Source organism: Nilaparvata lugens, chromosome 1, assembly GCF_014356525.2.
Source record: "Nilaparvata lugens isolate BPH chromosome 1, ASM1435652v1, whole genome shotgun sequence".
Lineage (NCBI taxonomy): Eukaryota > Metazoa > Arthropoda > Insecta > Hemiptera > Delphacidae > Nilaparvata > Nilaparvata lugens.
The window spans coordinates 23,406,341-23,421,618 of record NC_052504.1 but is presented as its reverse complement, the minus strand read 5'-3'; the positions used below and the strand labels follow the sequence as shown (position 1 = coordinate 23,421,618).

Sequence of the window (15,278 nt, the reverse complement as noted above, 5' to 3'; positions counted from 1 at the left end):
GCTCCACCTGCACGAATCTTCTTTGTGTTCAGATTCGGCGCTGCTTGCTGCTTCTCCAGAGCCAGAGCCAGACTTGCCTCCTTGTGTCGAACAAAAATAAACTTGACAGACTGTGGCTGTGGCACGTCGGTCGGTCGCGTTGGCTGCTTGGCTCACCAGCCGACCCGACCGCCTGCCGAGTGCTGAGGCACACACATGTGTGTACATCTCCTGCCTTCACGCACACTTGCAACACCAAACTCCACTCTCCAGCATCCAATTCCTTGCTCAAATATAACACTTACTAAACAGCTCTCGTAGAAAACGAAAGCTTCTTTCGAATATTTGGTGTTGCCAGAATTATTCATTGATGCAATGTTACCAAGGAAAGACGATGACGTGTAAATATTTTCTCACAAAATAGGTACATATTCGCCTACAGGTAGCAATATACTACGGATAAATTCTAAATTATCCTGATTCAAGGTTTGGAGGGATTTTTATGAGGATGGAAGTGTAAATGATAACAAGGGCTGCATTTCTCAGTTTCGAATACTTCTAATTGCTCTAATACTTCTAAAAACTCTCTCTAGTTTATTTCGACTAGTTGACCTTTTAAAACCTTTTCAAAAGTTTAATTACGATATTTTTAATTGACTGCTTATGGTGAATGGAGAAAAATTGTTTTTTCCTAATTTTTGATAAATCGGAGTTTATATGGTGCTGATTTCTATGGGAAGGTAGATAATATTTCTTGTGAGGTATCTCTTCAGTTTGCTATTGAATTTTTGTAGGATCCTGAGTTTCCTGATTCTTTGTTGATGGAACACTATTCTGGCTTTGTTCACTACTGGCTTTCTTCCAGTTGGACTGGAAAATGTTTCCAGGTCTCGATTCGAGCAGGTAACTGTCATTGGCATGGCATCTTCCTATCTTTCCAGTTGTCATGTTCGTTCTATGCCAGCCAGCCAGCCAAGTTGGTTGCTTACCTGACCCGGGCCTGGGAACAAGGCAAACGCACCCTCCTCGTCACCCTGCCTCGCCCATAAGCCATAAGGCTTTCTTGCCTTTTCGTTTCTTCCCTTCTAAATTATCTTTCACTTCCCCCCCTAACCTGAACAGCTGCTGAAAATATTTACTGCATTCTAGTTAGAAACTACAATTCCAAGCTTTCTTGCTTTGGAATAATGATAATTTAGAGAACCTTCTCGATTAAAAAGTCTAACCTTATGTGCTTTCTCATCATGAAATGAAAGGTGAATCCATTGGAACACATTCCAATATTACAGAATTTTGTTATAATATTCCATTACTTGTCTACTAATCACTGAAATGAATACTTCAATCCAAATTAATAAATGAAAAATTGAAAAGAGCAATACATTCCTGTTTGAAACTATTCCAATAAAACTGATTTTTGGAGTGTCTACCGAAGCCTCTTAATCTATAATAATTTAATCTTTGAATAAATTTTAATTCCTGTTGATTTGAACATCAACTCTGGCTTTCAGAGTTATATTGCAATATCAATAGAAATTTTCAAAACGATATACTGCTTTTATACTCTTATCAAGCATCCTATTCAAAAATTATTAATAGGTGTAGAGTTTTATATTTGCTAACAAACCAACCTTTTCAATGTAAGATTTGTATTTCTTATCACTGAAATACCTTGTATCTCTTCCACATTTGTAATTTTTTTTTCATTGGTTCGTTTTGAGTTCTGAGATTGTAATTCTCATATAAATTTTGTGTTTGTAAAGTTTGCGACAACTCTGATCAGGAAGATACCTTATCATAATCCACTTTATAAATTCACCTCAATATCAAACCGGTAATTTGAGTTATCCTATTCGATTTTATACAGGGTGAGTGTAGTGAGCATATATTTTCAGTTGGATCACGATTACCCTTGTGGTGCAAAAATTGAATAGGGAATTTCAAATAGTGTGTCACTTCTTCAAGGTATGAATCTCTCATATTCATTCATTTATGTATGTATGTATGTCTAAATAGCGGTGGTTCTCCCGCTTATTCTATATAGTCTGAAGGAAGAAGCGCACAAAAAGCGCCGCCCCAGAGTGTCTAGGGCTTTCACACGGTTTTTCGAGAGGGGCTGCGCCCCAAAGGCCGTTGTACGGGGCAGTCATGCTACCCCATGTATACCTGCAGACGCAGGTAGAGCCAGTGTTGGATTGAGCGGCGTGGAAGCCACATCTCATCATCAGCTGGCGAGCTCTCCTCTCCTCGTGTCTTTCTCGTTCGCTCTCGTTTTGTCAGTTGGTGCTCTTACGGCTGTATTCGTGTGCAATATTCGAAACCATGCAGTGCAAACGGAATAAGTTCTTCGAATTAGACCTATTTATTGAAATTATGTAAGTGCTTGGATTTCTATTACGACCACTCACTGTACGCACACTCACACATACACACTTTATTCTAGTCCTTGAAAATAATTCTACTCTTACTTGTAAGTTATCCTAGTCTTTCTCCTCCTCCTCCCACTATATACTGTAATACTGATTAATATCAATTTCAATTCTTGTTGAGAGCTCTATGGGCTTTCTACACTTCATGCCTTGTAGTTTTACATATTCAAATCATCCCATAAAATCTCTAGAACCTTGAAAATGTTCAGGTCTCAAAGGACATGAAACCAATCATTTCAATTACATAACAAACTGATGGCTTTTTTGAAATTTAATTTCCTCAACTTTTCCTACTGAATTTTGCTTTTTATTTTTATTAATTTTTCATCCATTCAAAGATTCTCTGTTAGTAATTTGATCACCCATTCTTTTTGAATTTTGAAGTCAAGCTTTCGAATTTTATATTTATTTGCTCATATTTCCATAGAAATTTTCCCAACAATTTTACGTGTCCTTTATCGAAACTAATTCATTTATCCTACATGTGAGTCTAGATTCTGGTTTATCAATATATTATTGATCAAACTTTTCAATTTTGTTCTATTCTGTTTCAATGGAGCATACAATTCTAATCGATTTCATACTAAATCAATCAGTCATTATTTCGATCATTCAACAATATTTCCAACAATCAGCCCTTAATTACTGGAAGTATTTGAGACGAAAGTTAAGTATAACTCAATACTCTGTCATGATCAACCCAATGAACATGAAACTAACAATACTTTTCTCGTTCATTGTTTCATACCGAAGAGATCGGTGAACTTGAGCTCGCTCAAGGTATTGCATTTTTCTATTTGGTTTGCTCGGAGCAGCATCTCAGAGAATTGTATGACGTCACTGGTGTTGGCCTTGGCAAGGGTGATCGATCCCACTGACCTTTAACTGCTCCAAACAACTGGCCGCCAATCATACACCAATGGCGTCGCCGGTCTATATTAAGGCGGCAACTTAACTCACGTTCTTCAGCGTGTTTGAATAAGTTTTCGTCTTGACTGATATCTAGTGAAAAATACTGCTTAGAACTTTCCATAACCTTCCATTACAATTTAGAAATCAATTAAAGATCTCCCCTAACAAGGCTGAAAAGTTTGGAAAACTTGATGGCTGGTCTGATATCATGAATGAAATATTAATTGATATAATAACAACAGTTTATTTCCCAGTCGATTTTCTCAAGCCTTTGAGAAAAGGCTTCATAAATTCGATTTTTATTCGAATAGTAATTAGAAATTCGGAGGAATAAGAAAAAATCTCCACGTTTTCATTTCAAAGAATAATTATTAGTTATTATTCTCACTCATTTATTCATGAATCTGATATCTCTTAGCATTTCCAATCCCACAGTAGATTTGCGAGAATCAAATCGTGCTTCTTACGTTCACGTCTCTCTTAACACCCTTATGAACATACTCTCTCTCTCTCTCTCTCTCTCTCTCTCTCTCTCTCTCTCTCTCTCTCTCAAACCCTCCAATTCTTATATCTCACATTGCATTCTTGCTTTGTTGAGTAGTGATGCCCGTTTGTGTGAGTGTGGCAGTGTTAGTGATTCTGCCGATCATTTCCAGTCGTGAATTCGGTTTCAACGTTGTTGAAGCTTCATTTAGTTTTCAAGAAATTTTATATTTATTTTGATGTTTTGTAGGTGGTTGGAAGTGCAGGGTGATTAATCTGGTGATGTTTGTGTTGTTTCTATCCGTTAATTCAGAGTCTGAGAGTGAGTGGTGAAGCGGGAATCGACACAGTGTGATTAGTCGTGAGACAACGACTACGAAAATGGATTGCGATATGAGCGGCGGCGGCGGCGGTGGTGGTGGAGGTGGAGCCAGCAAGGTAGCAGCGGTGTCCGGCAAGCGGAAGAGAGGAGTGTGCAGTGCAGCCGACGACGCGGCGGCGGTGGCTGCGGGCGGTTGCACCGGAGGCGGCAAGGAGAACCGCGTGCTCAAGCGAATGATGACCGGTCGCTTGCATGCGGCGGCTGAGGCTGCCGCCTCCGGGGGCCATGTCGACCTACAGCAGTTGATGAAAATGTACCTAACCTCGTCTGAAAGGTAACAACAACAGTAGTAGGCTAGCAACGACGGACACACCCAATCCTTTCCTCTCAATTTCCTGTCGATTCAAACGGTGGTCTCTCCCTAAACTGCGGTCTCATCGTAATTTTAGTCAGTCTGTTAGTTTTGTGTGAATGCTCAAAATTATTGATGACATGTACGGCCAAAGCTATTACTGTGTTGTATAAAAGAAGTAATGTGAGGATTATTTATTCGTTTAACTTGACGGTTGGATCAGTAATGTTATGAAAATATGTATTCCAATTAAAAAGTGGCGGTTCTTGTATAGAAGTATAAAAAGTGTAGCGTATTTATATTACTTATGCAAACTGCGCTATAATTCGTCCTGAATTGATTTGTAGCTGGGATGAATCGATTGTAAAGATTGCAGATACCAACATATCCATATTATCTACTTTAATGTACTATAGGTGTGAATGCTCATTTCAATGGGTAAAAGATTATTAAATGTTGAAAAATATCTTGCCTTTTGTTCTGATCAGTGTATTCTTCTTGCATCATGGAATTTGGATTATGTTGCATGTCTAAATTAATATCATGAAATAGAAGAGATCCGACTTTCTTAGTCATGGTTTGTTTCTCGCCTTGAACTTATCTCTTCTATAATGTGGGTTTATTTTCACAATGTTCTAATATTTTCTTTTCTTGATACTGTATGGTGTTGGTGTAAGCTGTAGACTACATTTCCCTAGGGTATTCAGCATGACTCTTTAGTTTGATAGTTGAGCTTGAACAAAAGTTATCCTGCTGCGTGAGAAGCCTTCTCATTGCTCATGGAAGACTCTAATGTATTTCATCCACACTTTAATTCAGGGAGTTCACTGTGTGCATATTCACTATTGTTTGAAAGAGTTTCAATAATCATAACAATTACAAATGCAAGTGTATTAATATCATTATCATAATGAACAATGGATTGTGGTTATAGAATTCGTTGAATTACTGAAGACAATGGAATTTCTATAAAAAATATAATGAACAATTTATGATATTATAATGCTTTTTGTGTGATTTTGATAGAATTTTTTTCAACTTTAATAAATAAACTTTATTTCGCCAAAATACAAAATGAATAGAAAATATTTCAAATTAATAAATACAATAATAATTGAAATATACATACATAATCATAGAAATATTAATATGAATAGGACATTATTGCTTCCTTGAAGAACATATATAATTTGGAAAATAGTCATTTTGCATGTTAATGTTTCTTGGTTGAAAGAAACATATAACTATAACTTCTAAGTGATTGAACATTATTTACTCGTATTTTCACTCATTTGGATCCATTTCTGTGAACAGAATTTCTTTCAATAGTTACTTTATTCAGTATCTATTCTACTCATTATTCATCATTGAAGTAGACAGGATATATATGTTCAATGCAAGTTCGCAGGAGGTTTTTGATTCTTTAAAAGATCTTTAAAAGACTTTCAGTGCGATGAGATAACATGATGGGGAAGTACTAACCGGGCCAGGTATCTTAGTTAATAGAGTAGGATAATGATGCGCCTGATCTTGCTCTGAGAGCTGATTTTACTCTCCAGAATTGCATAACTTGAATGTCAGACCGGATGAGCGGGAACTGGAACGCCTGGTCGGGTGGGGGGAGGGGAGGGGAGAAGTGCAGCTGGACTTGAAAACTGCTCGCTCTCATCTCAGGTGCATCTCTCAATGTCAGCGGACTTTGAACTTCGTTGGTCGATTCTACCAAATTCACACTGTGAGATTCGGTATCTTGCTATAATAATTGTTTCCTTTTACAATTTACATGAAATCATAGAAAGCAGATAGTCCACATTTTGTGTTAAAATCATCAGTTTACATTTTATATAATTTTGGAAGATTGTACAGTATGATTTTTCCACTTATCCTCACCTATGAAAAGAAATGCTGTGGGAAATTTCACATCTCGACATGGTATTGTGTTGTTTTCCAAGATTACAGTAGAAGCTTATTGTAATTATCAACGTAGATTGTGCTTTTTTGTGGAAATACCTCGTTTGCCTCTCTATAAAATGAAATAATCACCTTTATCTACATGTACGTTTGGAACTTAGGAATTTCATTTAAAAGAGAACTGTTGATTAATTTTTCAAAATGCTATGTAAAGCTCATAGGACATTATTTCTTCCTTGAAGAACTTGTCAATTTCTCTCGGAGGTAAATGTTTTTGAGTTTGTTTGGCATATATTTGGTAACATTATGATATGTTCACATTATATTATGGGTGTGGACTTGATCTGTGAGATGAATTTGAGGGTCAAAATGATTAGAAACCACTTGGAACGGAAGCTTTTCTGCTTGGAGCAAATCTGTTTCATAATTTAAGATTCAAGGTCTCGGTGTGGAAGTGGACATTCGGCGGCTGACATTTTTCACGGTAACCTTAACACCTGCATTACGACGGTTGGCTTTGCCTTTGCCTTGTTACAAAATGCGGCAACATTCTGGTTTCTCACGCTTTCACTCTTCCTCAACGCCGCGTTTCGGAGGTCGCCGGTCGCCGCTGCCTTTCATTTTTCATCTGCAATCCGCCATTCATCTGCTGCTCCACTCTATCAAAATCTAACCTCAAAAACTCACGCGATGTAGACTACATGATGATATCAATGTTCCAGAAGTATCAATCATTATTTCAACAAGACTAACATCAATATTGAAAGTATTCTGTAAAAAACCAACACAATACTTATATTGTACTTGTCTCTAGTTACTTAGACCTTGTACTGTCAAATACATTCACTGCAGTGACTACGTTTTATCTAGGCAATCATTGTTGATGAATGTATGATACTGCACATGAAGTGACAACCTTGGACGGGAATTAGTATTAATCCATTCATATTGAACCACACTGAAATGATTGCTTGTGCAGCTTGTGCAATCATACAATCACTCCCTCTCCTGATTAGAGACTTTGTTCCGTGTTTGTTGATTGATTATGGCTAATCAGATTACTGTGCTGATTACAATTCATTGTAGTGTTCCCGGTGATCGCATTCAAGTCTTAAAAAATAATACCACGATTCCAAAGTAATGTGCTATTTGCTTTATTACAACTGCTACACTACTACGTATAAATTTGAAGTACTTTCTGCCAATAAGTTATCTAAAGACACTGTAAATCAAAATCATGGACGTTGTGCCAAAAAATGTGAAATCGGATCAGAACATATTGCAGTACACTAGATCTTCCATTATTCACCAGTCCAAGAGACGATGCATGTAGTTGGAACATTTCCCAACAATCAACTTTTTGTCGTGGTTTGACTATGATTCCAATCATACAAATGCTCATGTGGGCGGGCACCATCCGGAATCAAAGAATTTTACGCTAAAAATCAACAGTTGCGCAGTGAATGAGGAACAAAATTTCTTATTTGCAAAGGAACATCTTATCTTCAGTAACTTATATTGCCTGATGCTTAATAGTAGGTTCTACAGAACTAGATATCATGGTTAATAGTAGTTTCTAAAGAACTAGAGATCCGAACCAACCAAAGAATGCATAATTCTGTTTTATAGGTGAAATATATAACAACTCCTGATACTCTCAACTTTTTAAGTGATCCCAAGTGAATTTGAATATCTTACGGAAACCAGCTTTGTTTATGATAAGTTGGATTTTATTTTTCATGATCTAATAACCCCTTGCATCTTTTAGCTTGTTTGTGAGGCAGTGCTTGTTGTTAGTGTCCCACTACAGATAGATCTCTTGTCTGTTCAGTAGTAGTAGTAGTATTAGCTTGGCTCCAACTTGCTATTTGGCTTTGATGGCAGCAATGGTGACTGTGAGGGTGTAGATGAGGGGGGACCTTGTTGCCATGGCAACCGCATTGATCCGCCCCCACTCCCTAATAAAGTTCTCTTCCATCCGTCGGATTCTTCTTTTCGACCGACCTTCGTTGCTGTCTCTTTCCAAACAAAACGCCGAAATAAATCCCTCCATCGAGTACGCCTTCGCTTTCTTTGCAACGCCCGGAATTTGCAAAAGATAACCTAGAGTATTCCAGGAATCTCGTAGCAGTTTCCTGTCATAACTTGATTCAACAATAGAGATAGCGTTATCTGCCTAACTTTATCATACCAAAATAAACATACAAGTTGAACAGATTTTGCCCTTTGCTCCCTTGAACGGCGCTTGATTATACCGCTCTCCATTAAATGGCCAAAATTCAACGAAAATGATTGAATAATATTTGGTTTTGCTAGAACTTTCAATTTCTCAATTTTCAACTCTTCATTGCATCTTATCAAAGTGTTTGTCAATGTAATCAGTTACATAGGTTTTTTTACTCCTCTTCTAATATTCATCGAGGTACGTTTGTTGCATACAAATTTTCACTTTTATTCAATCAAAACGTTTATCAAATTATTACTCTATTTGAAGAATGATTCTATGTTCGTTTCAATAATGATATTTTCTTTTGTTGCAGGTATGTCCTTTCTCAAACAAAAAACTGGAGTTTACCAACTAGTGGCATAGTGTGAGTAAATACTATAAGTATAGCTTACTTAGAAGGATGGATGTTCCATCTGTATTGTGAATATAGAAGGCTTAACCAATGGGTTTTACCTTCACAAACAATATTCTTATCAATTTAAGTCGAAATAGAATAGCCATTAGTCTTTAACTAGGTGCTATAAGAAAAAATCTATTGTGAAAATTAACAAATTATGCCCCAGCATTCTCTCTATCTACGGGTCATTATCAGCAGGGATGCTATCCTTAACCGAACTTGAATGAATGCTAGGACATTTAAACAGCATTAAAACCGAACTTGAATGAATGCTAGGACATTTAAACAGCATTAAAACCGAACTTGAATGAATGCTAGGACATTTAAACAGCATTAACACCGAACTTGAATAAATGCTAGGACATTAAACCAGCATTGGTTTTGCTTTGTCAACTAATTTATTTCCACAAATTCATTCGTACATCAATGCATCAATCCTCAAAATTATGAACAAACCAAAATATACAGTAGTAAAGTAGAGGGGCCAGCGGATCCTATCTCAACTTCTCTTATCACTGATAAGGGTGTTGAAGTTCACCCATGAACATAATGGAACAGAAATGGAGTTAATACCAGTTGTGCCAAAAATATTGAACTAGAGCCTTCTCTACTTCATATTATATTTTCTCATATTATTCTCGTATGTCCAATAAATGCTACACATTTAAATCTCGTCAATTCATGCAATCATCAATCTTTTTTCCTCACTCATGTATATCGTTGGATTCTCTTCCCATTGCTCCTCTCCGTGTTGTTATTGTCGAGACTTTTTTCGAATATTTTATTAGAATTCTGGTCCATTTCTCAAGATTTTTGTCTCACTCAAATACTGTAACATATGGATTCTCCCATCACACCATGTGCTTATCTACCACGTTGCAGCATGGTTGGTGCTAGTATAAAACACGCTGTTCTTTGTCAAGCTAGAGACCTTGAATGATGCTCACAACACAACAAGCATAGCTATAGAGAGAGCCAGCTTGCATTGTTGCCCACTCGAACGTCGGATAGCAACTTGGCAATGAACAAGTCACGGTTGACGTTCTCCACAGGCAGCTGGGCTATGCGTCCACAATCTATTCAAATTCAGCTTGTAAACTTGTAAAGCAGGCAGGCGTTGCCCCTTGAGCCAACCGATGCAGGATGATGAGCAATGCAGCAGCAGCAGCTTGCCCCTTCCTTCCCTTTCCCTTCCGTCCTCGTCCCAAAGCTCAACTCTCTGCTCTGCTCCGTTTGATCGACGCCTGTCTCAGCGCTAGATCATTTATTAGCAGCAGATATGATGGGCTGCAGTAATCGCCAAAAGGGTCCTGTGACAGACAATAGACGCACATTTCGTGTTCTCCTCTGCCCGGCATCAGTCCCCATTTGTGCAATGTTCTGTATGTCCTTTGACAGTGACGTCACTGCCTCCTCTGTCACATGGTCTCCGTTGCTTGTTGTTATCGATTTTAATCCTCCTCGATACTTAGAATCCATCACTTTTAGCTTCCTTCAAATATTGTGTTTTAGTAGCTTTCTAAATGTTTTCTCATCGGCTTTCTGAGGTTTCCTTCCACTTCAAGAAATTTCATTACCTCTTCAATCATATTAAAAGTTTATGAGAACATCTACCTTGACATTCTGTGCGACATTGGGTTTTATCAATATTATCCTCAAGAATACATTGCCTTGCCGCTCATGGTTTACATTTCACTGTCCACTGTTCCCAGCTCCAAATCGACGAGTGGATGATTGTGGATACAGAAATAAATTCTAAGAGTTAGTTCCTCCTCAACAGTATGCAGAAGGGAATGCTGTATGCCAGAGGTTCCCAAACTTTTTCGACCCACGGCTCCCTTTGAGTACAGATATGGCTTGGTAGCGCACCTAGTATAATTTATTTATATCGCATTGCATTATTTATTATAATCAATTTTTTATTTTATATTCTTCATAGTAATTTATTATTGACTTACTTCAAGTAAAATTGTTAATATTTTTTTCACGGCACACACACAGACCGATCCGCACTGTTCTGTAGTGTGTCTTTGATAGACAACGGCGGCGCACCTGGCACTAGTTTCCGGCGCCCCCGGGCGCCGCGGCGCACAGTCTGGGAACCTCTGCTGTATGATATAATTATTATGTTCATCCCGAATTCATCTCTGTCCAATATTAAGTTGAAGTTCCCACAATATTTGAATATAATATTTATTCGTGAACAAACATGAGACAACAGCGTGATACTGATTTTATAAAGTAGAAAGGAGTGTCTCAGCCATTACAACTCCAATTATTAACAAGCGTCATCCTCATATCTATTGATATTGGAGCAGGTGTTGTCTGCTAGATAATGTATAACTTGAGTGAGTCTAGCTGTACCACTCGAAGGAAAATTTCCATTCTAAACTTTGAAATTCGCACGTGCCTAATGGTTTGATGACATGTGATATGAACTTAGATTATTGAAAAATGAACGTTGTTGTTGAAAGAGAAGTCGGCTAAAGCTCTGTAAAATAGATGACGAATTCAGATTATTAGGTAATCCTTTGCTTATCTTTATCTGTGAGGCGTATGTGCGCTGCAAACTGTACAACTTGCGTGCTTTGCAGTCACTCCCGCATCGAGCACCCTGACCAATCTCAGTGCACTTCTTATCTTGTATCGATCGATTGGTCACACATTTTCCAGCACGGCGATGGATAGGCTACGTGCCAAACGCTCCTTAGCATATAGCCATCATATTAGGCAGATTACTGTATAGTAATAACTTTTAACTACTTCACAACAACGGTTGATTTTACTATTTCCTCTGGCTTTTACAGTTTTATAAAACTTAGTATCTTTCCGTACTGTACAATAATTTTAAAATTGTGATACTATTTTTGACTTGTAATTGTGTGTAAATCAGATCATGAACTCGACATAACCTCTGGAGTGTTTATTTTAAATCAAGGTTGAAAGCAGTTTTGGGCGAACGCCTGTTGTTTTCACCTGGATTGTATCTTTTGTCCATGAATGAATAAATAAGTAGAACATTTTATTTTATTTTCTCATGCTCTGTTTTTCGTCTTAATGTCTCAAGACACAACCTCTATAGGGTTTTGCTGATATTCTAACGTTGTATCTGATGAATTTGATTTTCATTTATATTTCCTTGTAAATACTATCTTGTTTACCTTGTAAAATCTATCAGATGTGTCCTAGATTCCTTGTTCTTTGTATCATTCTCGTGTAAAATTCTGTTGAGTCACTTCTCGTTCTTAACTGAGCTCCCATTATTACGATAGGTAGGAGTCATCATCGAATTTTCACAGCTCTTTTGTCAATATTCGTCATTGTACACGTCTTCAGCCCAATTAATATTCATTTCAGAGGATTGTAATTACAAATAATACATATTTGTTATACTGAGATAAATATTGTGGATTGAAGCTAAACTCTCCTCTACAAAGTTGATTGATGGGGTAAATGCTAAATACTATAATGTATCCATGCATAACCATTTTGATACCTAATTACAACTATAAAACTATCAGGATAAATTAAAACTGTACTGTAAAACTTGATGTATCGATGCAGCAGGAATGAGTTGTAGATCCTAGTTAGGTACACATGTTTGTCAATCAGACAGATGGTATCACTGTCGTTTCAGAATAGAACATGTAAGTTTCATCAGACAACACATGTTGTGGCGAAAGAGAGGGTTTGAACCTTGACTGGTCGTGCGCATCACACGAACTAGAAGTCGTCGTTCAGTGCGGATTTCATTGCAGTGTTGCTCAGACAATCGAAGGTAACCTGTTCAAAAGGAAAAGATCACACGTCGTCCTGCTGTCTGGATTTGTGGGGAACGAGAAGAGGCTGATGAAAGTGATGTGATGTTGGAACGTTGTCAGGATCTACGGCGATGATTCAAGCGCTGTTCGGTTTCCGAATTCAATTAGGCAATCGAAGGCCTTGCGCTGGAAGCCTACTTTCGTCTTTGTTGCAGCTGGCCTCCAAAACCGTACCTCTCTTTCTCTTTCACCTCAGGTTAGGTTTTCATCCAAAAAGTTAGCTATAACCATAGCCATCCGATTATTTTCATCTGGTAATCTTTATGTTCTCATTTTTCATTAATTCGTCTCGAAGAAATCAAATAGAATATGATTTGTTTGGATACATATTGATGGTTAGGTTGATTAAATTTTTACACAAAAATAAATTTGTTCTTTTCTTTCTCAGTGCTGGAGCCACTTTACAATTTGCAGATTGTACGTATGTGTTTCTTGAGAACCAAATTAATACTCTCAAATCCACCTCAAAAAGCTTCTATAACTTGAGTTTTGTGTTAAATTCTGATCTCAATTTACAAAATTAATTTTAATTGAGTATCTACTATGCTTTATATGTAGCCTTTATCATTTAGTCTTTATAATGATTTCACAAACTTCTACCACCTAACTGATTACAGTTGGTAGTGACAAGAAAAAATGTTTTAAATCTGTATTGACTGTCATCCAGTTTCCTGGAGGCACAATACTGAAAACAACAGAACCTTGAGAAGGGGAAGGCCTGCAGTGTTCTTGTCTTTGAGGTTTCTTTTCGTAGACGAGACAGTTTGTGAGTTTTGAGAGTTTGTGCGTTTAGCTTGTGAAGGTACGGCGGGCGGATTGAGTTACGACGTGGGCTGATGGGAAACGAAAGTGTGGTCTGTCGATGTCAGCTGTCGTTGATTGGGTGCGCGCGCACAGCTGTTGGTCGTCTTTGTCCCAACTTGGTGCAAGACCGCAACATGTAGAGGCCCAGAGGGCTGCTTGCCTGCTTGTGCTTTCACTGCAGCAACGCACAGCAGAGCAGAGCGTCTCTTTGGCTCTGGGCGTCATCCTCTGTGCGATGAGATGCGATGCCCTCCTTTTCAGTTATCGCTCAACACTCGTTATGTAATTGTGAAGCAACAGCAGCTGGAAGGTGGCTGGCTCACTTCCTTCGGAAAAGTGAAAACTGCTCATCGTATTCTTCTCTACTTTCTTTGCCTCGCTCTTCTTTTTGAAGAGCAGCTTCTTATTATTATTGGTCCTTGTGATAAATTCCAGCTAGAAAGTCTGATTATTTATTTATCCATTTGTACCTACTTGGAAGAATTTACACTGATCACGTTATACTGTGTGTTGTATGTGGAGTAAATCGACCGCATTCTTACAAAAAGACAGGTTGCTTGGATTCTCATGAAGAAAGTTTTATTTCCTATTCGTACTGGTCCTGATGGAAATACAGCGGTTCGGGCAATTGAAATGATTATGGGCAGGTAAAGAACTGCCCAAGTAACTGCAAGTAGAACCTCCACCCCTTCCCTCCTTCATACCATTTTTTCTCTTTTAGGAAATAATACTAATTTCTCACGAAATTTGTTTTCAATTAGACCTGTTTCGTAGTATCCGAGAGTAACTTCTTGAATTTCATGAACGTACCATGATGCATTCTAAATTTGGTAGTGTCCATAACTGAATCAATTTCCCTATAGAATCATTTAGAAGAAAATGGTAGAAATGATATTGTTTGAAGAATTGCTGTGTACATAATATCAAGGTCAGAAAACGCCGTCCTTCATCGCTTTGCGTTTAATACCACCTCACCGAGCTTATTAATCCTTACGCCTCGCCACCAATTAACCTGCCTTCGCACAATAGGCCTGCCACTACAAAACATTTCACATTACATTATTATTGCCGTTCTCAAATGATGAAACCATTACAGCTCTCATTCTTCTTAGCAGAATTTCCTACACTGAAACAATACTCTATTTTTTGAGCTCTGAGAATTTATTAAACAATTGTTGTGGACTCTCCCATAGCGGTATTTGCACTCAGCCGTATAATAAATACAGTATAGAAATGAGTTATTTTCTAAGTGCCTTTGTTGCTGGTCTGCTGATATGAATGGCGCTTGATATTATTTGTTATCAAAATGGAAATAAAGTCTCATGTTTAGTTGCCTTGAATTTTGGAAGTCCGGCTTCAGATTTTCATTTCTATCAAATTGAAATTCCGAAAATGGAGGGTTGTAAAAGAAAATCCTATTGTCGCCAATCACGTCCATAGTAGATAACAACAAATTATTTGAAATTTGAATCCTATGGGAAGGGTTTTCATGTTTTAATCTACCGTGAAACAAAACACAATTTTAATTAGGTTAATACTATAGTGAAAGTAATGAATATCACTATGATACTGGTTGATGAGTAAAACATTTCAGTGATGGTTTCGACCCTTGTAGTGTCAGCACTCAGCAGGAAGAGCGAA

General features: G+C 37.7%; 1 protein-coding gene across 12 annotated transcripts in view; it reads left to right on the top strand.

Moving 5' to 3' along the window:
- Positions 1-15,278, top strand: part of LOC111046027 (protein gustavus) — a 150,950-nt gene that overhangs the window by 121,388 nt on the left and 14,284 nt on the right. For 2 of the 12 annotated variants that reach the window (XM_039422926.1, XM_039422921.1), the window contains exon 4: positions 8,929-8,979. The exons of 7 other annotated variants lie outside the window; for them this stretch is intronic. In XM_039422926.1, coding sequence (XP_039278860.1) covers positions 8,929-8,979 — 51 coding nt within the window. Of the gene's footprint in view, positions 1-2,154; positions 2,355-4,116; positions 4,460-8,928; positions 8,980-15,278 lie in introns of those variants that run through there. 3 more of the 12 variants (XM_039422903.1, XM_039422897.1, XM_039422909.1) reach the window with 3 other exon arrangements.